Raw genomic sequence first — 26,415 nt, forward strand, 5'->3', positions numbered from 1 at the left:
TTTCTTTTCAGAGGGTTGAAATGCCACAGATACACTGCGGTGTCAATATAACAGTTTTATTTAAACCTCCACAGAAAAAAAACAACAAAAAACGAAAAGAGAGGCACATGCCAGGCAAGCTCCTCATGGAAACAAGGAATCCAACAGGAGTATTGGCAAATACAAATATTGCAAAGGAAAGAAACTGTTAGTGTCCACCTTCTATAGCTTTTTTTCATGTCTCACCTTGGACTCCCTCAGTCATAAGAAGACAGCTCTAGGCTCCTGTCCATCATGTTTGTCTGCTATTTACACTTCCAGCTCCCAGAATTGTGCCAAGCCCTCAGATGAGCTGGCTGGGCTGTACCAGCTCTGGACGTGTTTGCTGTGGTTGTGCAGAGACTCGTGCCTAAACAAATGGTACAGCTTGTGCAGAACAAGCCATTGATGAGTCAGTGAGTCGGTCTTTCTGTTCCTGAGGGGGAGAACTGGGATAGGCTGACTATGGGCAGGTGCAGCCAGCACAGCAAGGATATGGTTACAGTAAAAGCATACTTCATTGAGGCAGTACAAAAAGAAAAAAAATTAGGGCTGGCAGCCTTTTGGAGATACGACTCCTGATCACAAACTTTTCTCTTCAGGCTGGGAAAGGAGAACGCGACAGATTTTACGGAGCCAAAGTCAGAAACGTCGGCGGTTCTGATCCTGCCATTGATACTGAATGCTCCTCCAGTAGGGAAAAGACTAATTTTTCAAAACAATCTATCTCTTTAATAGTTTAAAGTGTGCTCTCCATCTGTACTTGAATGTCAAGAATTCCCCTCTGTCAGAGGGTCTTGCTTAGCGCACTGAATCAGCAATACACTTGGTTTCTGGACACAAACAGCATGAAGTCAGCTATAACTGAACTGAGGAGTACATTTCCAAGCACACTATCCATCTCACCTGGGATACACTGAAATCCAAGGCTTGTGCACCTCCACAGGATAGATACAGGACGTTTTTGTGTGTATTTTTCACCAAGGCACAGCTCATACCTTCCAAGTAAGATGCCTCTCCCCCACCTCCTCCAGAAGAGAGCCACTGCACTCCAGAGACAGCTCCTGTCTGAAAACCTGTTGCTGGACCTGGAGGAGTTTTTGAAGAAAAAAGTAAGTCAATTCCTTCGCCCGCGGAATTCTTTAGGTCTCAGTGCTCGGCATTGCTTTGAGCCCCAGGGTCCTGATTTTGAAAGGTTGTAAAAGTCTGCATAACAGTGACTATGAGTAAACGTACTAATTTGTATGTTACATATATAATCTGTAACTACTTGGATCTTTTCTTTAAAATGGCCTATACCATAGTGAGGTCTTCATTTCCTTTTGTCACTGTATTGTTTGAATGATTTTAGATTATTTTGACTCAACATTTTCACTGTGATGTCCCAACTCATAAATCTAGAGGTCCTGAATTGATTACTTTGTGAAACCGGTTATATGCTTTACTGTCAGATTGATGGAGTGGCAGGTGAAGTTCATCCCTTTGAAACCTGGCTGGGATTCAAGCCAAGGGACTAGCAAACAAAACCCACTGGCCAGCAGGTTTGGAGTGCTTTTCAAGCTCCAGAGGGCTATATCACATTAACAGCCTCGTACTGTGTGAGACATTACATTCTGACCCTTCGTACTTCAGCTCCATATTGTGCAGGAACCCCAGAAAATGATACATATAATATTTGTCTCAGTAGTAGGTGTCATGGCACAAATGTGACACATGCAGTTCAGCCCTTGTATACCACATATAATGTATGGTAGATTGCATTCTAAACACATGTAAATAATACATGCAGTAATTGCTCAATGTTAAGCGATTTTATTTCTTTTGTGGTTTTGTAATGTAAACTGACACCCTGGACTTTGAGAGTCTATTGCTTGGGCCAATTCTAATCCAAAACCTGATTGCCAGAAACACATAAGTCCAAATTCAGTAGTTCACATTGTTAGAGGTTATTACAGTTTCTATAATATTAAGCAGATCTAACTCTGGACAGGCTGCTAGTTAATCGTACAGTATGTTGACTCTTGTTCCTGGATGCATAGCTTTTCAGTTAATCTAGAGTTTAAGCCACCACACGATCCTGTCCATTATGTAATAATTACGGAACTGTAATTCCTTAATTAGGATTAATTCCATAACTAGGGCTCTGATTTCAACATTTAAGGACAAACTAAAAAACTGAGGGAAAAGTAAACTCGGTGTTGTATGCAAGCGGTTATTGAAGTGCACCACTAATGGCCTAAATAATTCACAAACTATACTCAGTGAAGTCTTTAGTGTTAGTTTCTTATACAAACTACTGTAAACCACAATTAAGGGCAGAAAAAAAATAACAATAAAAGTAAACAAGTCAAACACTACGAAGAGATGAGACTCACTGGAAAGACACTGCGCTCTCTTCTCTTGCTCAGGAGGTACAGAACGAAGGCGCAAGAAGGAAGAGCTTCAACAATGAGCAGAATGTCCTAAGGTACAGTAAATAATACCCTTCTAAATCAGCATTTCCCATGTCCGATAACCCTTAAGGTGAAAGAAAATCCCTTCCTCTGGGAGTTGTTCAAGTTTCAGATCTGACTAGGATTAGCTTTAATACTACGTCTAATTAATAATAATCTTTACACTTACAGTATATAGTGCTTTTCTGGACTCTCCACTCAAAGTGATTTATAGGTAATGGGGACTCACTTTCACCACAAATGTGTAGCCCCCACCTGGATGATGCAACAGCAGCCAAAGTGTGCCAGTACACTCACCACAATTTAGCTACAGTATCAGAGGGGAGGAAATCATAGTAATGAAGCCAATTCATAGAAGGGGGTTATTAGGAGGCCATGATTGATAAAGCCCAGGGGGAAGTTTGGCCAAGGCACCAGGGTTAGCACAGTTACTGTAAACATTTCGAGAAACGCCCTGGGATTTTTTAACTTTAATTAACAAGCAAATATTTATCATGTTTAGCAACTTAAAAAACTGAACACACAGTATTCAGTGTTATTGTTATGGGTTTTTTTGTTTGTTTGTTAGCACACTGAATGCGGGGCAGTTTTTTAATATACTCTGCTGTACAGAATAGCAAGGTTTGCAGAATGTGGTTGGAAAATTGGAAAAACTGTTTAACTATCTTTGTTCTAAGCCAGAAACTAAATTTTCCTTTGCAAAATACAAGAAACTGTGAATTTATCTATAACATACAGTATGCCTTGACAAGATGGACCTGCTTTTAGTGTTTTTAAACATACTGTAGAAAACGTAAGTATTTTGTTTGCTTTGTCATATCTGAATGTTTGATCTCTGTAGATTACCAAACATTGTATGAACACACAACACTTATAAGGATTTGCTGATAGTAGGACTTTTTAATAAACGGTTGTACTCTAACCCTAGAGATTTGCGGCAAAAACAATGTTTTTTTAACGAAATGACATTTGGTGTAATTCTTAAAATGTGTCACATATCAAAGTTTTGTATATTCAGATTGCTTTTTATTCAGAACTGCTGTCAAAGACACACTTTTAAAGGAAAGTTATATTTAATGTCTTGTTGAGGCATTATGTTCTGTGTTGCTAAGCAACAGCAACTGCAGCATTAGGCCTTATGAAACAAGGATGAAGCCTAGCTGACGGGTGGCCTTTTGTGCCTGCACAAAGAAGGTGTTGGGTGGGCTACTCTGGCCATTTTTCACTCTTGCTGTCAGTATTGACAGGCATTGAGGGGAAAGGTAAACTGAGACATTGTGAATACTGCAAGCACCCTAATGCATTTTTTAAAAGCGCTGTTAAAAATGCAAGCAATACAAGGCAACTGTGTCAGTGAGGACTATGTCCGTTTTCATGATGTTGCTTGCTGTAGAAGATTAATAGAGTGATCAGAAGTCATGAAATTAGGAAAGTAATTGAAAAGGAAAGAGAATCATAGTCTTCACTAACAGCCTTCTGACAGAATTCTCCAGGAAGAAACCCTTTCCATGTATCAGAAAAAAAAATAGACTTTGCTTGTACACGACAATATTAGAGAACAGAAAGTTTAATTTAAGTAACAAGTCCTGTTCAAAGCAGTGATGTACTGTAAGATAACTGGGGCTGTAAAATTGTAAGACACCTTTTTCTCAATGTGTTTCAGTGTAGTGTCCTATGTAACACAAGGCTAATATATGCAATCTCACTACAGACATTATTGTTGATCCACATACCTCTGTTATAGCCTCAATGGTAGATTCCCTTGACCACAAACCCACATGGGGTGCTCTGGACATTGGGGTGCCAGACCTCAGAGAAAGAGAATAAGAGATGAAAGTCAGGAGAGCAGTTTTTGAGGGTGAATTGAGTAAAGGCAAGCTCGGCAGGAATTCTTGAAGACTTTTCAGACTTCTTCTGAGTCTAAGGATACCCTAGTGACATTAAACTCCCACTTTTAGTTTGAGGAAACTTCAGATGTAGGGATACTGAATATTAAAACACCATCAAAGGGTAACAGGTGCTGACATTTTGGAACAAAACTAAAAATAATTAGAAAGTTTTCCCTGGACACTTTTTAACCACACAACAGTCAGCAGTGCATGAAGTGAAGTTCAATTAAATTGTTACTATGACAACACAAATGCCTATCCACTGAAGCTGAATTCAGGAAATACTGAAGTAATCAATAATTTGAGAGCTTCAGTGGATGAAATACAACGTTATCCTAGTAATATACGGTACAGTTCAGAATGTGTGCTCAAATCAAGGGAAAATCATTCATTACTACAAGCAAATACAAAAGAAATACATACTGTTTACTGTATATTAGGTTTAGTTATACATTGTGCTAGTTTGATTTGAAGCAGAGAAAATCACTGATAGAACATGTCTTAAAAATGAATATCTGTGTGGTGTGTCCCCCAGGCAAATTGTGTAAAATCCTCTCTAATGAAATGTCAACAAATTAAAAGATGGTTTTGCAGATGTTTGTAAAAGAATATAGCACGCAGGCCGATATATTGTGTTTAGTAAATGCAATCAGTATAGGTGTGTAGCCAGAATTATGGGTGAAGGACAGATATGGGGACACATTTTATCACTTTATCACTTCTATGATGGTTCTATGCAGCTGATCTGCTTAAGCCTTGGCCAGATGCTGTCTTAAGCAGAAATAATAATACTAATGGGAGATCTCATTCACAAAATATTTAGATTAGTAATTCTTCTTTTATTACAGGACTATAAATTCATACTCTATGAAAACACGCATGTCTAAAACAAAAATGTAAAAAAATGCATATTGTATTTTATTTTAAGAACATAAAGGTGCCAGGATCACAGCTTATAACAACATTGCTGGGTAGGTTTTACCATCCTGATATAGCCCCTTGTGTAATGAAGATTCTCCTCTTTTCAGTTTAATCATCACTTTTATGTAAATACCCTAATCACTCTATTCCTGAATGTGCTTGTTATATGAACAATGTATATAGTTTTTGAAATATACAGACACTGCCCCAGGTTTAGTTGAAAATGTGTTGAAGTGTAAAGAGCACAACAGCAAACACTAAAGAAACACCAGCACTGTTGAAGATTTCACTAGTTCAAAAACCAGCTGGTTAATCATAAATTACTCCTGGATTGTCTTCTGACTGAGTTAATGATCTTTCTGGCATGAATGTGCAATTCCAGCCACAAGATTATGTTAGTCACAATAATTTCTTCACTGACAGTAAGCACACAGAGAAGAGTGTAATAACCAGGTCATACAGTATAATGTCAGAGCTCCTGGAGAAAGCAGAAGGACTGTTTGGGAGTAGACACTAAGAGCTGATGTTATCTTTGGGATAATCAATAATTCAATGCTGTTGCCTTGGCTTTATTGGTTTATTACCAGTTAATTTCTGAGCTCCACGTAATGAATGTGATTTGATGATGGATAAAAGCCGAGCTTGATGCTCTGTACAAACTTTCTGTAACAGGAAATGCCGAAATAAATGTAATTGGTTCCTTAAATCTACCAAGTTTGTGCCTGAGACAGGAGTAAGACTAGCAGTATGTGTGCCACAAGAGACTGGGACAGTGGCATCTGGGAAATATATGAGAAGGAGATCCCTGTCACTATTACTGGGTAAGTACAGTATACAAAACACTTCTTCTGATCAGAACTTCTCATTGTAATCACTGCTTGGGCTACCTGAAACCTCTCTTTGTGAGTGGATATTTTCTTGTTTGTGCACATAAATAAATCCAGTTAATGTCAAACACACCAAGCATGCAGTCATGTACAGTCTACTTTATTTTTTATGTATTCTGCATGTTCTGTAATTAAAAATGCAAACTGTAAAAAATCCATTGATAAATACCTATCTTTCGAGTGTAAAGTAAGGGGCTAATTAGTGGAAAAAAACACCACATTATGCAATGAGTATCAACTGACATTTTATGAGGCAGAGATAGAGTACAGTATATAAGAGAATATATTCTTGCAATGAGGCATACATTGGCACTGTGACCATGACTTGTCAGAAAAGACAATTGCAAATATAGAGTAGCAGCAATATATGTTTTAATTGTTATACAGTATATGACAAAGATTTTAAATAAATCGGTTTGTTTTGTAATTACATAAAACATCCTTTTGAATATAATTGAAAATATGTTATTTTTGTCAAGCCATTTCATTTGATTGCCTTGCTCAGACAAGAGTAAAGTAAATCATTCCTAAAATTAGTAATGTGTTACACGGTACAGTATACGGTATATAAACTCAAGTATTGAGAACAGGATCAACAGACAATAGAAGAACTATTATATATCTATTGCAACTTCTTGGACAATTCTGTGAGATATCTGACATGTTTCATGGAGAAACCTCTGTGAGGTGTGTGCATGTGTAGCATAAGAAGTACTTAATCAATGTGTCCGTCAAAACTCAAGTGTATCCCCAGCAACAGCTGCAATGTTTTCCCTGTCATAAATTATTTTTGGTGGGCTAGTAAAATTAATATGATCATGATCCTGTGGAAGAAAAGCTCCTCATGAGAAAATTGTGACTGCACTTGATCTGCAATGTTACAAAAATATAGAACTGAAAATTCGATTAAAATACCTCTTACTGCAATAAGACATATAATCTGCTTGCATTTGTATAACTCATCCCGCGACACTTAAACTCTGCATCGTTCTCCCACATATTTCCTCCTCAAGCTGTTCCCCATGTATATTTGGTAAGTTGCCCTGGGCCAGCATGGTTCCAAACTGGCCTGACAAAGTTGGCTTCTGCTTATTTATGGTTGTAGATTCAGCTGGGGGTTACCGTATATTGACTTGCATAACGCAACTGGGTTGAAATCTAACCTGGAGTTAGGTCCCTGCTGTTTGTAGTTACAGCTTGTGATTTTTTGGTGTCATTTTTGACTAGATGAATTGAGTTGATTGGAAAACCAAATGCCAGATATTTATTTTAGAGAATCAATTCTCTCATCTGACAGAGACAAATATGACTATGGAAATTAGAAGCCTCTTGCTGCTATAGTGAATATCTGAACCTATCCAAATGTCTATGTGCAGGAGACAAATGTAACTGATTATCTGCTGATTGATTAAACTGTCTTGATCAGTGAGAAACAACAATTGCCGCACAACAGGCCCAAGGTCTGACTTCGGGTCAATTGTTGTGGCGTTGCCAGAGGCAACAAAACCACACCACTGTGACATCAGTGTAGGGCCCTGCCAGGGGGTTAGTCACTCAGAAACAGGCCTGCAGAAGCAGGCCTGTCTTTGGCCTGGGAAGTCAGGATGTCTGAGCAAGCCAAGCTGCTGTACCCATGGAGACAGGACAGCAGGAAGGATGTTTATTGCCGAGGTGCTATGTAGAAACTGGGACAGATCCTGCAGAAAGGAATGTTTTAAACTCAGGTTTACTTGTCTTGGATTTCTGGTGGCTTTTATATTCATTTAAAAATATATATATATAAAAAGTAGAGTCAACAGAACATTCAGCCAACTCTACCTTTAATATTACCTTTCCTCTGGACTTCACCTTCACGATTTTTGGGTGTGTGGTCTTTTCTTCTCTGTAAAAAAAAAAATAAATGGGTTATTTTGCACATTCTTAACTATCAACCCGAAATGCCATCTTGAATTGTGAACACACCATTGCTGTAGCTCACATGTTAAGTGGAGGACAAAGGCAAATGTTCTTACTTTCTGGTCAAATCTTCCAGACTCCTGGGAGAACAGGGTCACACCTGGCTTGTCTTATCCTAATACCACTGTCAGTATTACTGAGCAGGAAACTGCTGGAATAAACCAGATCCAGAAGCTGCTTCCTTTCACCTCTGAGTAATGTAAATGAGACACCCCTCCAGACTGGAGGTACAGCTTTATCTTAAGTTAATTAAGATAAAGAATTAAGACTTCCTTTATGCTGGCTTTTTTGCAAGTTTTAATTTTTTGTTAAATAAAAACAGGGAAACACTAGGGATTTAAAAGTCACACACACAATAATTTGTTTAGACCTTTCCAGGATTGCTGAATAGCAGTGAAAAATAATAAATAATTGTTGATTTATAACAGCTGCTGATTATAGTACAAAGCACATTAGATTATTAATTTGATCTATCCATCCATTTTAGTTCAATACAGGGTCATGGTGAATCAGAGCCTAGCCCAGCAGAAAATGCGTAAAGGTAGGAAATATCCTGGATAGGACACTAGTGAAAACATGCAAACAAGGGGCAATTTAGAGGGGCGAATTATAGCATATCTCTGGACTGTGGGAGGAAAACAGAGCACCCAGTGAAAATCTATGAGGCCACAGACAGAACATGTAAATCTCTACACAGGAGGGTCTCTAGGTCGGAATTGAGCCCAGCACCCAAAAGCTGTAAGACAGCAGCACTAACTGTTGCGTCACTGTACCGCCCTTGATTCTTTTCAATTATTGTCAAACCTAATTTCTAGTCAAATATTGTAGCATCAATCTATCCACAATAAAACAAAAATATTCAACGAAAATTATATTTTTCGTGCAAAAGCCTCGGACAATCTGGTCTGTAATTTTCCAGTGAAATTTCTATATATGCAGAATTTCTGAAGTCTGTGCATTTTCAAAAGGTCTTGTTGCAATAAATGCTGCTCTGTATTTTTAAAAAGGTGTATAGGGGATGGGATGGCCAATCTATTGGTGCATGCAACATCCTTGTAGCATGTTGGAACACTTACTGTGTAACTAGTAATTTTGGCACTTTTAGCAGCAATTTTAGGATTAGGTGTGAGACTGGGATTAGGAATATTTACATATACTCAAATCTAGTATCTAGCAATGATGCCGACAATTACTTTGACTGCAAACATTTTTTGTACCAGACAGAGAAACAGTGTTTGTTCTACTGAAACCAGAACAAAACATTCTGTATTTCCATAAATTCCACTAGAGTGTGCTAAATGGCCATTGTTTTTCCATCTATGCATCTAAAATGAATTTTTTCTAATGAACATTCAGAGACTGGATACATGTTAGAAGACACTGATAGCAGAATTACTACCGCGTAACTTGACAGACCTTGTCATGACGTCAGAAGATAAGCAAGGGTGGGCCCAGTCAGTACTGGGTTAGGAGACCTTGAAGGAAAACCAGGCTTTTGCTGTAACGTTTGTTGGTGGGCTAGTACAGTAGGTGGCACACCTTTCTGTGGTCCAGAAATTCCCTAAAACAAAATCACATAGTGTGGCACTGTGCTGTAGGAGGTTCAATCCTTCAGATGAGATGTTAAACCAACTGTGTGGTCACTAAAGCTTCCACTTGCTTGACTAGCTGAATTGCTGCCAGTATCCTGGCTAATTTCTCTGTGCTTGCCGTGGCCTGTCTAAAGTTCTCAGTTCAGTTGAACATGCAGTCACTACTTCACCTAGCAGCTGTGCATCACCCAGATGGGGACCGCCATTCAGTAGTGGCTAAAATCAGTTCCCTCCTACTCTATATCTGAATCAGTCCATGGATTCAGTGACATACTGCAAGTGCTCCTTTCCAGGTTAGTACTAATGTGATTTGTGCTCTTATTTATTGCGATACTGTGTTGCTACTGTATATACTGTATGAACAGACAGCTTTCAAGAACTTCTCTCTACTTTAGAACATTATTTAAACTCTTATCATTTAACCCTTCTAACACGAGTCCTGTATTCTTGTCCAGTTTCGATCAGGAGCAGAACACTGGCCTAGAGGAGGAGCTGCAGTTGGAGCACCTGCAATGGCTAAAGGAAGCGTTTGCCAGTCACATGCCTAGAGATCCCAGGCCTGGCGAGGGAGGGGCAGGCTGGAAGGCTGGAAGGGGGTGGCGATCAAGCCGCGGACCCAAGCAACAGGCAGGCAGTATGAGTCTGGAAGAGTTCCAGTCTGCCTTGGGTACCATGCTGGGCTCGGAGCGCTGGGCCAGTCAGATGGAATTGCTTTTTAACAAGGTAAGGAGCCTGGTAGCTCCAACACCACAGGATAAGAGACATAGGAATCCTTTGATGTTTTGGGTTAGGTGTTTACTGTTGTTGGTGTAGCACTTTGGTACACATCTTCAATTTTCTTCCAAGACAGTTTTAATTGTATCATTTCTTAAGTCTAAAAAGGAGCTCTCAAGGAAGAATGACACTTTCTTTTATACAGATATAAGGCCTTCCATCATAAGCAGGAACCCCAGAGTACCTCCCAATAGAAGGGTAGCAGAACAGGTTTTCAATAACTGAAATGTCTTCAGGGAGTAGGGTACTATGTTGTGCAAATTAAGCAAAGGGCTCCAGTGTTGGATTCCAGTATTACCTTTAAGATGAGCAGATATGAGACATAAGCATTAATTAACCTTATCCCCAGGCACATGAAACACATGCACACCCTGTACTTTGCATTGGAAATTTCTAAATATTACAGTTCTTCAAACTTTTTGCAGTGTTATGTTTTGTTTCTTCAAGTCAGCTTAAAGCAGCTGTTCTAAATTTGAATTTACAATTTTCAAAATAAACACAAAATAGTAAACTTTGTGAAAATACTGTATAGTCGTCATGCTTTCAAGCGTTTGTGCAAATTGTGATGTAAAGCGGCCCTTCCTGTTCACTAGTCACTGTAATCATTAGTGAAATGTCCAAATGAATAAGTACAGATTGTGCAGCAGACATCTCGTCACAGAAAGATTCTGACATGATCTGCATGCAGAGTTAACAATTAAGTAGTATTTGTCGGCAAAACAGTCTCAAAGTTGAGAGCAATATTTCTATTTGATTAAAAGAGATGTATTCACAAGCCCGCTTGTTTATAAAGTAATAGCGCCACTGCACCTCACTGGATGTTTTTTTGCCTCATTCTAAATCACTGACAATGACAGCAATGTGGCTCTGTGCATACCTGGAAATGTATTTTTTTTTAATGTTAATTGGAGGTTTTACAAGTTACTGTGTACATTTTACTTTCATTGTGGTCTGAAATGCACTCATCAATGCCAATTTTTTCTGTAAAATATAAAAATAACATTGCAGTTTGCCTTTAACTTGAGTGGTGTGGTGGTTCAGTGGTTAGCATTGCTATCTCACAGCCCTGGAGCTTTGGGTTCAATTCCAGATCTGGGTTGCTAACTGCATGGAGTATTTATATGTTCTCCATGAACTGTATTTGGGTGAGTTTCTTCTGGGTGCTCCGGTTTCCTCCCACAATCCAAAGACATACTGGTAGATTAATTGGCTTCTGGGAAAAATTGGCCCTGGTGTGAGTGTGTTTCTGTCTGTATGGAGTTCTGTCCGGGGCACCTCACACCAATTTGCTTGCTGGGCTAGGCTCTGAGTCCCATGTAAACCTGAATTGGAATTAGAGTTTATAAAAATGATAGATGCATATTTTAAATCTCTCTGCTGGCAGGTCGATACTTCCTGTGATGGTTATGTGGACTGGGAAGAGTTCTGCACCTACCTGCTGCTACAGTACAAGGAGAAAGACTACACCGGCCGTCAGAGAGAAACTTTTCTCAGCACACAGCCAGTCATTAGACACTGTCTGTACAACAAGGTAACCTTGGTACTAACACAGACATTAAAAACACTACACACACATGTTACAAAAACTGGCACACTCCATCACAAGAAAAAAACTATTTGGGAGTCTTCCATCCATACAGTACATGTATTTCAAAATGTTGATATCTGATTTTGAAAATACACAAACAGTATAATCATGGTGGCTATAAGTACAATATGTGGTGGAAAACATCTTCAGGTGAAACAAAGCTGAATCTTGTTAATGTAATCTTTTAAGATCTCAAAAGAAAAGAGTAAGAATAAAATGAGAAGAAGCCCCCTTCAGCATTCACTTTCCATGCAGTTGAAATGTGACTAAGGATATAGTTCTCCCGAAGAAATAGAAATGTTTTATTACATAGATTCCATGCATTTACGTTCATTCTGATGTTTCATGCCTTCTGGTACATCTCTAGGTTACATCATCATGTCATCCTGACTGTACTATGCTTACCATGCTTTTATCATGGTAATTCACAGGAAACATTCAACACCCCGATTTACAGGCATTGCTTTGCGAAGTGTTTTAAAAGGTCAGATTTTAAATTTGGAGGTCTAATTCACACATACTAGTGTAAAAAAGGAAGCAGGGACATCCCTCGCATCATTCCCAACCTCTTTGTTTGAATTCCCATTCGGTAGCAAGAGCCCACCATCCGAATGCTGGCAGTGCCCCACCCTCAGCCACTGCGCTTCCTCGGTGTCAGCAAGGAGGGAACTCTGACCATCTGGGACAGCAGCCTGCGCATTCTCAAGTCACAGGAGGTGCTTTACCGCACTTGTCTTCATTGACCTGGGTTTCAAAGCCAGACTGGGATTTATGGTTACTTTATGCCGAATTCCCAGCTCAGGGACATGTTGTTATTATGCTTTTTTGTGCAGAGAAATCCAAGTACCAGTGAAACACGATTTATATAGTTTTTGCTACTCAGGCCAAACTCAAAAAGTACAAGATGATGAACTATTTAGATGAGTTATATAATCCAGTTTGAAGACATAGGTGAGGGTCAATGATCCTGTTTTAGTGTACTGTGTATTATTGTGTAGGTATTTTTTAAATTATGTCTGATATCTTGAGAATGAAAGTCATGGACATTGAATGTTTTTGGTGCTTGGTGTTTGAAACCAACTCACAATTTTAGCATCACCCTCCAGAGAAGACAGTGCACCTGGGTGTTAACGCTTCATTGCTGCAGTGGTTATAATCACCACACTATGAGCAGAAGTCTCTCATCTTCTTTTGAAATTCTGATCTCTTTCAAAAACAAAATGTAGAATTAGAAATAAGTATATAACTGTAATAAACAAATATAGACTGTATACAACAGCGATACCCTGTTTTTATTTGAGGACTGACCAAAAATGTTTCTAATGTCTACTCTCTTCTAAATTTGAATTCGCTTCTTCATTTGAAATGCGGGTAACAGAAAAATTAAAAGTATTTTCTGAAATCCAGGTCTCTTTGGAGTCCAGTGAGATCGCAGGAAGCAGGAGCAGGATCAGGAAATGGACTACAGATGCTGTTTGCATGCCCGATGTCCACAAGATTGCACTGGCAACAACCAGCAGGGACATCCACTTTTTTGACATTTCTACAGCCAGCTGTTTTGAGGAGTTTTACTTGTTTGGTATATTCTCTTTTCAGAAGATGCAAAATAAATATGTTTTTATTTAAAGGTGTTTCAAATTGATACCCATTCTTGTTTCTTTGCGGTTTTGTCACAGGAATTGCCAATGTGCCAACCTGCTTATGCTACTGGTGTGACACCAAGGTAAGGCCCTTTGGTCGATCTTTGACAGGGAATGTCTCAGGGTACCTAGTGCTGCCTCATCCTTAAACCTACAGTTGCAAGATGTTTCAAACATCAAAATTGACAACTCTGAACATGTTAGTACTTCCATGTCCAAGATGTTTGACAGAGAAGGTACTTTACTGTCATTCCAGTATGAACACAGTGAACATGCCAAGCCTTGTGTTCAAATAAGCCACTTTTAGGAGACCTTTCAAAGATGGCAATATGTATTAAGAGTACAAACAGTATATCCATCCATAACCACATTATCCAGTACAGTGTCATGGGGGAGCCAGAGCCTATCCCAGAAAGTAATGGCCACAAGGCAGGATACACCGTGGTGTCACACCAGTCCATCACAGGGAACACATACAAACAAAGGGAAACATACAAACTCCACACAGATAGCACCCCAGGTCTGGAATTGAACCCAGAGCCCCAGAGCTGAGAGGCAGCACTGCTCCACCATTCACCCTACAATAGTATATGTATGAGAAATAATTGTTTTAAGTAGTTCAGGTGGGTAGCTGCGTCAGCATGCGTAGGCTGCAAAGGAACAAGTTATAGGTTTATTCCATGCTGAAAAGAGAAGAAAGGAAACACAACATTTCGGCTGTGGAGCCTTCTTTGGGTGTGACACAGAATAAACCTGTAATTGTTTTAAACTGATTTGTTTCCAGGAAAAATTGTCTTGTTATAGCAACCATTATTTCTATTTTTCTGAAAGGCTGCATTAATTGTATGAAAAATACAATGGTTGCTGACATATTATCTGCTATGAAACATTTGACAACTGTTCAAGTGCTAACAGGTGTGTTTCCTGGGTTCGCAGGCACCAGGAAGCCCTTCTGTGCTCCTGTGGGGGGATGATGTAGGGAACGTGAACGTACTGTGGTTCCTCCACCCCCATTCAGGCATGTTTGAGACTCCCTTCACTGAGGAGAAAGGACCTCAGAGAGTCTTCATGCAGGTGAGTTCAGGAAATTGTACCCTTAACACAGCGGGTAACCTGTGGATTTTCCCTATCACGGATACTGTTGCATATAGTGTGTAACACATTGTGTGTACTGTCGTATATAGAATAAACACTTTAGAATATAAACTATATAGTATACAGTCGCATCTGCTGCTTGGATAATACTTCTTTTATCTTTTTACATTGTATCCAAGCAGATAGCAACTCCAGCTTGGGAAAGAATAATTCCACTTAATGATATTAAAAATAATAATGAAAAACAACCGAGGGGCTTGTCCAGTAAAGCAGTGATCAGACTGAGCTTTACATGGCCCAAGACCTCCCTATTTCAAGCTTGAATTATGTTTCTAGCCAATGAGAATCACCCTATCAATGCTCCCAGTCAGCCATTCCATTTATTTCCTGAGTATTTCCTTAAGATCACATTTTCTAAACCTCACTGTATGAAAGAGCACATTACAGCGTTTAGTCGTGGTGTGAAAATCATTTCAGTAAACCTGATGACATTGCCAGGGTTTTCTCAACAGCAGTCACTCTCTGACCATAAACCGCCGTTCAAGTTCACTGATTAAGCAATTTATATGTCATTAGAAAAATTGAAAAGGTGTGAAGAATCCCTCTGGTTGATCACTGCTGAATGTTTGTCACTGGCCTCATGCAGGATATCCGCGATCACATCCGGTTGGTCTCCTATCAGCTCATTCCTGGGGTTCACAGGGAGGCCATCCGCAGGATCTTCTACGAGCGCAGTGGCGATCTAGTCATCACGTCATCAGGGAGTTCCTCCACCTCGGTGGTCATCATGGACGCTCCCCGCAAAAAGAAGAGCTACACCTGGAAAATCAACAAGGTGAGCTTGGCAGGACATGAACATAAAAACGGTTACAAACGAGGGGAAGACAACTGGCCCAACTAGCTTGTTTTGTTGTTAGTAGCTACAGTAATACTGTAGATCCAAGGATTTCATCCAGCTATTTCTTGAAAGAAGCCTGGATATTGACTTCAGTAACATGGTGGGTTAACTTGTTCCATACTCCCACAACTCTTTGGATAGAGAAGAATGCCATGTTCTTGGTTTTAAAAGTCACTTCCACTAATAAAGTAGAAAAAAAATTTCAACTAAATAAATCACTAATAACTGTCTTGACATACAGTAGGTGACACTGAGATACTGAGATAATTCCCAGTGTGCAGCTGAGCATACATTTGCATATCATGCAAAGTGCCATGCAATAGGCTGACAATAGGCCACACCAGCAGTGCTCTTGGAAAACTGGACAGTTTATGGGAGTGCTCTTTTGAATTGGACAGACACTGCCTTTTTATAACTACTAAATTTTCCTTCGTTTTAATGATGCCACCTACACATTTCTGGCATTGATACTTACAAGACTGGGGAAAGAGTGGTACAAATAACTTTCTATCTCACACTGCCAGCAAAGTCCATTTGAAAACATTTGACATTTGGACGTCAATCAAGGCTGAAATGGTCACACAAGGGCACCCTGCACTTGACAGCAAGTAACATCAGTGACTGAAAAGTAACAAGTTCGGTCACATTTCATCTAAATCATGAACAGATACTGAATAAGAAACAAAAAGAAACATAGGAAGGATCATGAATAATCAAACCATAACATCATGAATTATTGCAAGTAAAGCAATGCAAACTATGTCTGGGTTTGTACAGTGAATAACAGTTAAGACAAGACAAAAACACAGTAGTACTCATGCAGTAATGAAGGAGCACATTTTAACAATTACCTTGTTGTAGTAAAGTGATTTTAAAAAGCATTTAATACAGGAAAACTGTACCGAGAGAGATTAAAAATGCAACTAATGAGTATTTGAGACAAGAGTTTTAATTGTAGTTTTAATGCCTCACAGTAGTAAGTCAAGTAAGCAGTGCATCTACTGTAATTATCATTTAGTATTTGAAAATATTTGCATTGTTTCGTTATGGCTCTTACAGCTTTTTAAACACATACATATGCAACTCAAATAAATGGGACACTGAATAATTCCAACACAAATTCTTCTTTTGCGAAATACAGTGCTGCACACATACTTGAATTACCTCCTCTGGGAACTATAAGGAACCCCGAGGGTCTGAACTTTTTCCAAAATATTGCTTTCTGTTGGCAAATGAGCACTAACTGGAAACATACCTTGATCATGCTGTGCATTTTACACAAGCAATTGATACCTGATCACATACTGTAGTATGAGGCAAAACCAATTAAATAGCACAGAACACTTCAATGTCAAAAAGATATTCAATTAGTTGTTATTAATATTCCAGATGTCAAAGAATTGTTCTGTGAGTGGACTAGAGAAAGGAGAGCAAGAGAAATTAGAGAAGAGTGATATGGGGGAAATAAGGACATGTTCTTTGAATTGTTGGCTGTTTACTGGGAAATCATTTTTCTTTATTTGGACATGGAAAATGGTACAAAAGCATTCTTTTGTTTTTCCATGGATAAAAAAAAAATGTTGCTGGCAGCCAGGAGATACTTTTTTAGCAAAACAATTTCCAATGAGAATAAATCATCAGTCTGACTCAGATACCAAAGCTGTTCCCAGCATTATCCTTTAAAACCATTAGACAGCATAGGTAAACATCACCAACCAAGATCAATTAAAACTGAGCTATATTTTTAATAAGAAACACACTCGCAGGTTAAACTGTGTATTGCTCCTTGAGGGAATAGCCATAGGAAGTAAAACTGTTAGCAATAAAACATGCATTTCAGTCCTTCAATCTATTTTTAACTTTCTTCACTTTGAGTAGGAGTAGGAGAAAAACAGCAATTCTAAGAATAAGTGTTGCAGTTTTAATAAAAGAAGAATCAAAGAATAAACTCTGCACTCTCTTGGACTTTTTGTAAATGCTGCAGGAATACCTAACTGTTCTGAAACTTACTGTACATAATAAATGGAAAAAGATAATAAATACAGATTCTCTTGCACTGTGCTCTGATTCTAGTATCTAGTACTCTTTCTTATCGATAGTCATAGAAAATCTAACCATTTACCTGTGTCTTTTCAGGGAGTCACATGCTTTGACTTTTGTAAGTCCCTGAATCTGCTGGTGACAGGGGGGGTGGATCATACTGTCCGCCTGTGGAACCAATATGTGACAAGTCGCCCTGTGGCCACTCTGCAGGGACACTACATGGCGGTGCTGGACGTGGTCATCTACGAGCCCATGGGCCAGATATTTAGCTACTCCAAAGATGCTGTAAGGTTTTGGTTCCTGGGATTTACACACTTTAAGCACACTATTGTAAACTCTAACACTAACAAATATACACAAACACAATAAGATTGCCCAGGTTGATCTTGAGAAGCTGGTTTCAGAAGTCAAGCAATAACAGTCACTTCTTCCTAATATACAGTACCAATACATTGCTACGAATACATTACTATGTAATGAGCAACCTGAACGATTCTATTCACATTGCTGAAATCACATGCTGATTTCATGCATCTATTAATAAAAAAGAATATTATCTGCAAACTAAAGTGATTCACCAGCTTCAAACATACATGGGTTTCATGGGTAAAATCTGCTTTTGGCAACCAGTAAATGAATGACTCAATCAGCCAGTCAATATCTGTTATATTTAGTGCCTAAATATCTCAAAGTACCTGCCGATTAGAAGACATGAATGATCAAAAACGTACATTGGAAAAAATCACCCTTGTCACTGACAAAAATGTCTCTCTGTTGTTGGTGTTGGCAGGTGCTGAAAGTTTGGGACATCTCCTCACTGTGCTGCCTGCGGACTCTGCTTCTGAAGTTCCCCTGTGTGCAGGCTGGCCGCGCTGTTGAGCACGGAGACTTCCCCTTCCTGCTGCTGACATCTGCACCCCATGTGCTTCTGGTGTCATGTGGGGACTACTTGGCCCTGCTGCGACTGCAGAGCGGGGGTGCTGAGGGAGACCGGCTCCTCACACACAGTGCACCGCTGTCCTGCGCTCTCTACAACCCCTTCTTCAAACAGGTCTGCACCACCCCCATGCCCCTCCCTTCTCCATCTGATAAGTGCAGCTGGGAGGGAGAGCTGCTTCACATCTCCACTGTTAACTCTGCTGGAGATGTAGTAGGCCTCACAGTACAAAAAAAGGCATGACAATGACACATTTGTATGTACAGGTAGGACTGCATGTTTACATCCCAACAGGGCTGGTATAATGGATACAGTAGTGAACTGAATTGACTTCATGATTCCTAATTGGGGCAATAAAAAGAAAAATTCTGTACTTTTTAGAAGCCATATAAGTGTCTTTTGTGCTTTTGCTAGGTGGTTACAGGCAGTGATGATTCCACAGTTGCTGTGTGGGATGTGGAGACTGGGACGAAGTGTCTTCAGCTAAGCAACGTCCATGGACAAGAGGAGATCACATGCATGGCCTTGGATAGCACACAGCGCAGGCTGATCACTGGGGCACGCAATGGGACCATCAAGGTACAACACTGACTGCCCCCAGTCTCCATCCCTGTTCCCTTCCACAACAAACAAGATGTCCTGCAGTCCTCCTCAAACTACTCTGCTCACTATCTTTACTAAAGGGATAAAGAACATGGGAAATACAGTACATGTATATCCACACTGTATACTATACTATAGGTTGTTTTGCTAAACTTAATGAGGGTTGTTATGAGAGTTTATATAATACAGATGCTTTGTATAAAAGGAAAGGAAAAACCTACAAACAAGAGGAGACCATTCAGCCCATCTAAAATGTTTGGTTGCTTGTACTGTAGATGACTGACCTAGTGATTTGAGTCACTGGAACAAGGATTCCAGTCACTTTCTGAAAGAAACCAGGGTGTCATCTTCAGCAATGTGGCTGGTTTGCTTGTTCAAGATTCCTACAACTCTTTGGGTAAAAATGTGCTTCATCTTAAAATGATGTCCCCGTTAGTTTACACTTGTTTTTCACTGTTGAGGTCCATTAAGTTTGTTTTTGTCTGCACCTTTGAAAATTTACAATGCTTCAGCTAGTCCTCTTGTGATGCTCTCAATGAGTTTATAGTATCTAAAATGTGCCGGGATCCATGATCACTTTGCTTCAAGACAAACACATATTCTTCCAATGTAGCTTGCAATGCATCTGTCCTAACACGGGAGTACAGATGTAATTCTACAAAACCCATGATGACAAAAGTGTAGAAAATGTTTTGTGATTCACAAATTCTGGATCCTTCTGGACAATGAGAGTATGATGTCTGATCCCTAGATAAAAACATATCAATTCTAATTTATTCATGAAAGCTCTTTCTGTACTGAGGTCTTAATTAATACCATCCATCTCTAAATCCTTTCAGAAATACCCCTTTACAACAACATGTTTGGGATCCAACTTTAAAATGTACAGTATTTACGCTAATGACAATACAGTACACATGAAAAAACCGACAACAATTTTCAGACTTTTGGGCATAAGCCAATGTTACCCAACACTGCCAAATTCCATATCCCAAATAGAAGGCATTTCAGCTGTGCAAAGGCACTTATATTTCCAGTCAAAATAAAGTATACTGCACAGGAGAGCTAGCCATAAGAAATAATTTATGTCAGTGGTCCCTCTTCTCCTTACAGGTATGGAACATCCAGAATGGACACAATCTTCACAAACTGGAGGCTATAGATGAAGCAGAAGTCACAGGGGTCATCTGTTTCCAGGACAACAAACTCCTGACTGTGGGATGGAGTCGAAAGCTAGCCCTTTACAGCATCAGAGACCCTGGGGTGAGGGAGTGTACTTGTATACAGCACAGATTTTCAAAATTGTCAATTTGTTAACGTTAAGGTAATGTTAATGTTAATGTTAATGTTAAGTTAAATGTACATTGTCTTGGAAGTGGCAAATGTTTAAGAAGCAGAAAATAATGTTTAGCAAGAATAAACACATCAACAGTATTTCACATCAAAGCATGACTGGAAAACAAGCAGTACTCACACTCCTCTCTGGTTTACCAAATATATGTTTTGGTTTGTTGAAGTGGACAGATTTATTAAAAACATTGACATTCTCTCCATCTAACTGTTTGATGTGCAAAACCAGGCTACACAGGGAAACGTCTCTGTTCTGTGGTCTTTCAGAAGACCTACGTGCATGCAGACCTGTCCTGGAAGGGAGGCCAGATGCACTCTGATGATATCTTGGCTGTGGACTACTGTCCTTCTCTAGGGCTGCTTGCGACAGCCAGCTTCGATGGAGAGCTTATCGTCTGGACCCTGGATACACAGAGATCCTTTGTCTACCTCCGCAGGGCACCACACACAGTGTGAGTGTGGCACAAGACAACCAAGATCACTGCAGAACAGCTACTGCATTCAACACTTACAGGGATCAGACTCCTGCAGTACGAGTACTCTGTTGCTCTACAGTTTCACATTACATTCTTAAATTCAAACAGATTTTTTCTTTGCTCCGCAGACTGTAATTGTGTCACTCTAGAATCTAGAAGTTTACATTGCTTATAATATAAATTGCAATCCTGAAATATATTTGAAGTACATTTTAAAAATTTTACAGTGAATTAAGTGATAAATGTTAAAAGGGATGTACAAACACACAATGGAATTTGTACCAGGATACTGTAGATAATGCAAATCAATTAGATTTTTAAAAGAACAAATATTCAGGTCCTTAGTTTAAATGTCTCATCCAAAGGACATCACCTCCTACAACACATTGCTTTATTAGGGCTTTGCTTTTGTTGGAAATTCTTATCATGAGGGGTGATTGTCACCTACTAGTGCACCAACACCACTTGCGGCAGCTTAGTTTTCCACACAGAGCTCCTATTCCATTACATTGCTCCACAACCTCCTTCTATTTATCTTATACAGAGACAGCCCTGGCATGACTCTCAACACCTCAGATGAGCCCACCAGCAAAACGATGCACCCCAGACCCAACTCCCGACACAGAAGAGCTCACGCCTGGGACGAGGGGTAAAGTAAAGAGTAAGAAATTGAAATCAGAAAGAAGCCCACTTATGACTAAAAATAAATGACACAGCTTGTCACAAAAAGACATGGAGGTCACTCTTGTGTTCTTCACACATTGGAAAGACAATGGCACTAAACTGGACTAATTCAACTTTGTGTTGTACTGAAAAAATAATGAAAGTGGAGAAGTAACCCATCTGTTACTATAGGCCGAACCCCCTAAATATAAAGCCTGCTAAGTGTTCTGGAAAATAAATACTGAATTGATGGCAGAAGCAGTCAAAGATACAGCACCTTGTTCACTTTCTCAGCCTCCCATACTTTCCATTTTCATGTGATTCTCTGCTGTCAGGGTTCAGCCTCCAGTGGATAAGCTGTTGTTTCTGAAGTTCCGTGCCGAGGACAGGAAGTGCAGAAATGGGCCGCTCCTCGTCAGCTCAGAGGCGGGCTTCCTCTGTTGGTGGAGTGTGATGGGATCACCTCATAAACACGGTAACTCATGGAGAAGCTGCACACTGAAGACTGCAGAGTCAACACCAAAGTGAATGCCAAATACACTGAGCTCTACACGGGTGAAGACGTGGACCCCATGAATAAACTGACTGGTCAACATGTGGTATAAAAGAGGTCAATGAAAAACAACAGGAGATTAGTCCTCTTTTTGATAAGAGAGGCAGGGAGTGATATAAATGTCACTGCCGAATTTCTGCAATGATTGGTTTGGCCTCTTTTAAAGTTAAATTTAACAAGTTCTGAAATCGCCCCTATCTCACCTGTTATCCCCCACTTTATAAAACAGAAAAAAATCTTTTCAAATTTTAAGTTTCTGCTTTCATCTGATTCAGTCAATCAAGATGCATCTTAAACAGATTGTCACTGATGGCACTATGATATCCTATTTCAGGGCAGTTCTATGCCCCAAAGAGAACAGATGAGTCTGTTCTGGGGTTGTGTACAGACCAGGAGAACAGCCTCCTCATGTCTGGGGACACTGCAGGCTTCATACAGGTGTGGGACATCTCTGAGTTCAGGCTACAGCCTGGCGATAAGGTGAGAATGTTCACAAGTCATTACATACAGTAAAATATGGCTAATGTAAAAAAAAAAAACGTTTAGTCCTCTCAATTTACTTCCTGTCTGTATGTGTCACACTGTCCCATGTGGGCTGAAGAATAACAATTTACAACAGAATGGGATGGTCATCTACATGAGATTGAAGAGCTTATGACTTTACCTAAGACATAATGTACATCACACACATATACCTCCTCAAGGACACTGAATTATACTAATTGGCTTTACACAGTAAGATCAACTTCTGTAATGTGTGTGTGTTTGTAAATAAATGTTTACAGGCTTGCAGCTCATGTCATGAGGTAAACTGCTTTTATAATTTAGTACATTTTAAGTGTCTTTAATTTTTGAGTTTATCTACTACCATACACAAAACTCCACAGGAAAGATGAAAGTGCTACCTTCCTACACAATATGTACTGTATTTCCCCTAAGCATGCCTCTGCAGATCTTAGTAGCAAAAAAAGTATAACTCAAGCCCCTGTCATTAAACAACCCTGACCTGTTCCCACCAGGCAGTCAATAGCTGCCCTCCCCTGCTGTACTGCTGGAGAGCCCATGACAGCACAGTGGTCAGCATGGAGCTGCTGCTCTTCAGCTCCCAGCTCTTCCTGGTCAGTGCCTCCTCAGACCAGACTGCTCGGCTGTGGTCCTGCAATGGGTGTTACGTGGGCACATTTGGACAGAAGAAGAAATGGAACCTGAATAACCCGTCTACATATCAACATCCCAGGTACTTGGACTGTAGCACAGTCACTTCTTCCCTGCCGTCTCACCTGCTGCTTAAACAGTTATTTAACTACACTACATCTACTCTAAACTCCAGTGGGTTTAGACCTCAGTGGAAAAGATTGTGAGTACCTGCAGGCATTAATCCACTTATATAGACGGTAAATTATTGTGCTAGAAAAAAATAAATACAAACAGTACAAATACACAGTAGTATTTGAGTCCTAATCATGTTCAGCCACACTGAACAACACATGCTCTTGAAATTTCATTTGTAACTACAAATAAGAAAAAAATGCAACTTTTATCTCTTGTAGGTAATTGATAAAGAGTTAATGAAACTGGGAGACTAGTGTGAAAATAAAAAACTTATTTGAATGACTCATGAGATAATGGGCCACTAATCCTTTAAACTCCCTGATCGAATCTTTGGGCGTGGTTTCAATCTTGGTAGCTCAGCTCTACATTGCATCACTGCAACTGCTGTGGGAATGTTCTGTCTGACTTGAATCAAAATGGGCAAAAAGCACAAAAACAACCCAAAAACAGATCTAACCCCGAACAATGGGAGTGACAGACAGCAAAGCTTTCGTGATAACTGCCAAAACAGAAAAAAAAACCCTGTCACTGCAGCCAGACGACTCAAACAAATACACTTGTAGAGTACTGTAAGTGTTGTGATGGTCTAGCAATAATTATAGTTAATTGGAACCAGATGGGGGAGCAGAGGCTGTCAGTAGGTGTGGATGGAGAAAGTTACCCATTGTAACCGGCCGTATTATTAATGTGGTATAATGTTCCAGTTTTTTCCTGCAATTCTGTGGGTTGTCTGATAGGAGTAAAAGCACAACTGCTGGTACCTGCGGTCCACATAAAAACTTAATATTTCAACCGCACACACCCACGGGTGGCCCAGATAATCAGTCCACACTGCCTGAGAGGTACAGTGATTGCCAGCATGTGGGCACTGACCACAGCAGGAAAACAGCCGCACCCCTCAGGGACAAAAGTTCCTGGTTATGGCAGCCTAGAGTATGGTGCAATGAAGTGAAGAAATGAAATAACCTAGCCGTACCTGTACTCCACAAAGTGCAGTATCAAAGACTACTTCCCCTCAATCAACAGCACTCATACCAGAAGATAAATAAACCCCCAGAATTGTAAGTAGAGCACTTTTTGGCAGAGAAAGGAATGGTTAGTCTCCCTCATGACTCAACATGTATGCTTACTCAAAATACAGGTTGAGCCCCAGTGTCCAGAGGTTGTTGGTCCAAGTCTGGGATATGTCAGCAAGTGACTATGATGAGGATTTCTGCAGTGGTTCTGCACACGTGGTTGAGAGGGGTTAGTCAGCCAGGGCTCTCTTGGTTTTCTGGCAAAGACCTGCTGGGTACCTTCATCCTTGCAGTGACTGAGAAATGCACTGATACTTTCAGGTATTGTGGAACTTGCAATGACTGCAAAGCATCAAACGGGTTTGTAGGTGGGCCCGATCAAGCAGCATATCTGTGTGCCACAATGCCATCTAAGAGTTACAGGAGCAGCAGTCACAAATCTGAGTTGTATAGAACTTGTGATCCAGAATGGATTGGATTGGTAGAAAAATTAAATTGATTGTCAAATTCTTGTGTATAAGAACAAAAAAGAAGGCAGGATCACCTCATTTTATTTTACTAGCTTCTAGAATATAGGTCATCAGAATTACCCAGGAAGATCTGGTTGGAGTATGAAATTGGAGGGCACCCTCATGATCTTCAGTACTTCTCTGTGAGAAGATGGAAGATGAAAAAGGTCCTTGTTGGGTAGAAAAGACAGGGAAAAACATAACCGAAAGCTGTATCAAAATGAAATAGTTGGTCATATTTGGGGCTTTTCTTTAATGGTTATTTTTCTCATCGTTGCTACTGTACGTCTTGCAGAGACCCCTGGAGAGATACCAGGGAAATAGAGAAAGAGGAGGAAGAAGAGGAGAAGACTGGTGTTAGACAGCAGTCTGTCAGTGGCCTGTCTCCGAGCAAAGAGCAAAGATTGATTCAGGAGGAGGCATCAGGCCAGAGTGAGGAGACAATCTGGAAGGATGGAGCCCAGCAAGAAGAAGACTCTGAACGTTGTGCAGGCACAGTAAAACAGATCTGACAAATGTGTTTTTTCTCCACTTTCTTTACTAACACTCTACCTTTCTTCATCTCTCTGTGTATCTCTCTGGGCTATATTGCCAAAGTATTTTTGTTATTCCATGCTTTGCTCTTGACAAAGGGAATTTTTGACGTTTTAGTATTTGGTCAAACGTTAAACTGATCACAAAAAAAAAAGAATTAAACACAGGACTGTTTATTGAAGAGGCTCTGACAACCTCACATTAACGCCAGCTCTTCCCAACCATGACATGAATATCCTGTCACAAACCTATTTACATATACAGTATAAGGAGTAATGCTTTGTTATAAAATCAAAACCTAGGTTTAAATCTTTGTTCACATTTGCTTATGTCAGGATCATAGGATCATACAAACAGTGCGAGGAGAGCATTAGGAAGAATCTTACAATCTTAAAAAATGTCAACAGTACACATAATAACATTTCTTAGAAATGCGCAGCTTTGGAAAAATACAGATCAAAAAAGGAAGAGCTGAAAGTATTTTGACTGGGCTCCGTTGAAACATCGGGAAAAAGATGTTGACAGCTCAGAGAACCATTTCCTATTGGGCATCCCACAGGGTCCAGCTGCAACAGTAAGGCAATCCAAGATATGGAATTAATAAAACCATCGGAGCAGCTCAAAAACCAGCAATATTGTTCTTGGAAAGCTTTTGCTCAATCTTTTACTCAGAGTTCAAGATTTTTTT

General features: G+C 39.8%; 1 protein-coding gene across 2 annotated transcripts in view; it reads left to right on the plus strand.

Moving 5' to 3' along the window:
* The first annotated feature begins 471 nt into the window (after nt 1-471).
* LOC148652677 (cilia- and flagella-associated protein 337) overlaps nt 472-26,415 on the plus strand; it is a 29,993-nt gene continuing 4,049 nt past the window's right edge. Inside the window, exons 1-19 of one of the 2 annotated variants that reach the window (XM_088599706.1) lie at nt 472-1,130; nt 2,427-2,485; nt 10,172-10,439; nt 11,875-12,021; nt 12,672-12,794; nt 13,486-13,657; nt 13,755-13,801; nt 14,655-14,792; nt 15,460-15,648; nt 17,848-18,039; nt 18,545-18,805; nt 19,106-19,270; nt 20,408-20,557; nt 20,912-21,096; nt 21,665-21,769; nt 22,119-22,258; nt 22,671-22,816; nt 23,356-23,573; nt 25,489-25,685. In XM_088599706.1, the coding sequence (XP_088455832.1) occupies nt 1,029-1,130; nt 2,427-2,485; nt 10,172-10,439; nt 11,875-12,021; nt 12,672-12,794; nt 13,486-13,657; nt 13,755-13,801; nt 14,655-14,792; nt 15,460-15,648; nt 17,848-18,039; nt 18,545-18,805; nt 19,106-19,270; nt 20,408-20,557; nt 20,912-21,096; nt 21,665-21,769; nt 22,119-22,258; nt 22,671-22,816; nt 23,356-23,573; nt 25,489-25,685 (3,004 nt within the window). In that variant the 5' untranslated portion in view covers nt 472-1,028. Of the gene's footprint in view, nt 1,131-2,426; nt 2,486-5,703; nt 6,103-10,171; nt 10,440-11,874; nt 12,022-12,671; nt 12,795-13,485; nt 13,658-13,754; nt 13,802-14,654; nt 14,793-15,459; nt 15,649-17,847; nt 18,040-18,544; nt 18,806-19,105; nt 19,271-20,407; nt 20,558-20,911; nt 21,097-21,664; nt 21,770-22,118; nt 22,259-22,670; nt 22,817-23,355; nt 23,574-25,488; nt 25,686-26,415 lie in introns of those variants that run through there. The other variant, XM_088599707.1, reaches the window with a different exon arrangement.

This window comes from Lepisosteus platostomus, chromosome 11 (genome assembly GCF_059453375.1).
Source record: "Lepisosteus platostomus isolate fLepPlt1 chromosome 11, fLepPlt1.hap1, whole genome shotgun sequence".
In the NCBI taxonomy this organism is placed as follows: domain Eukaryota; kingdom Metazoa; phylum Chordata; class Actinopteri; order Semionotiformes; family Lepisosteidae; genus Lepisosteus; species Lepisosteus platostomus.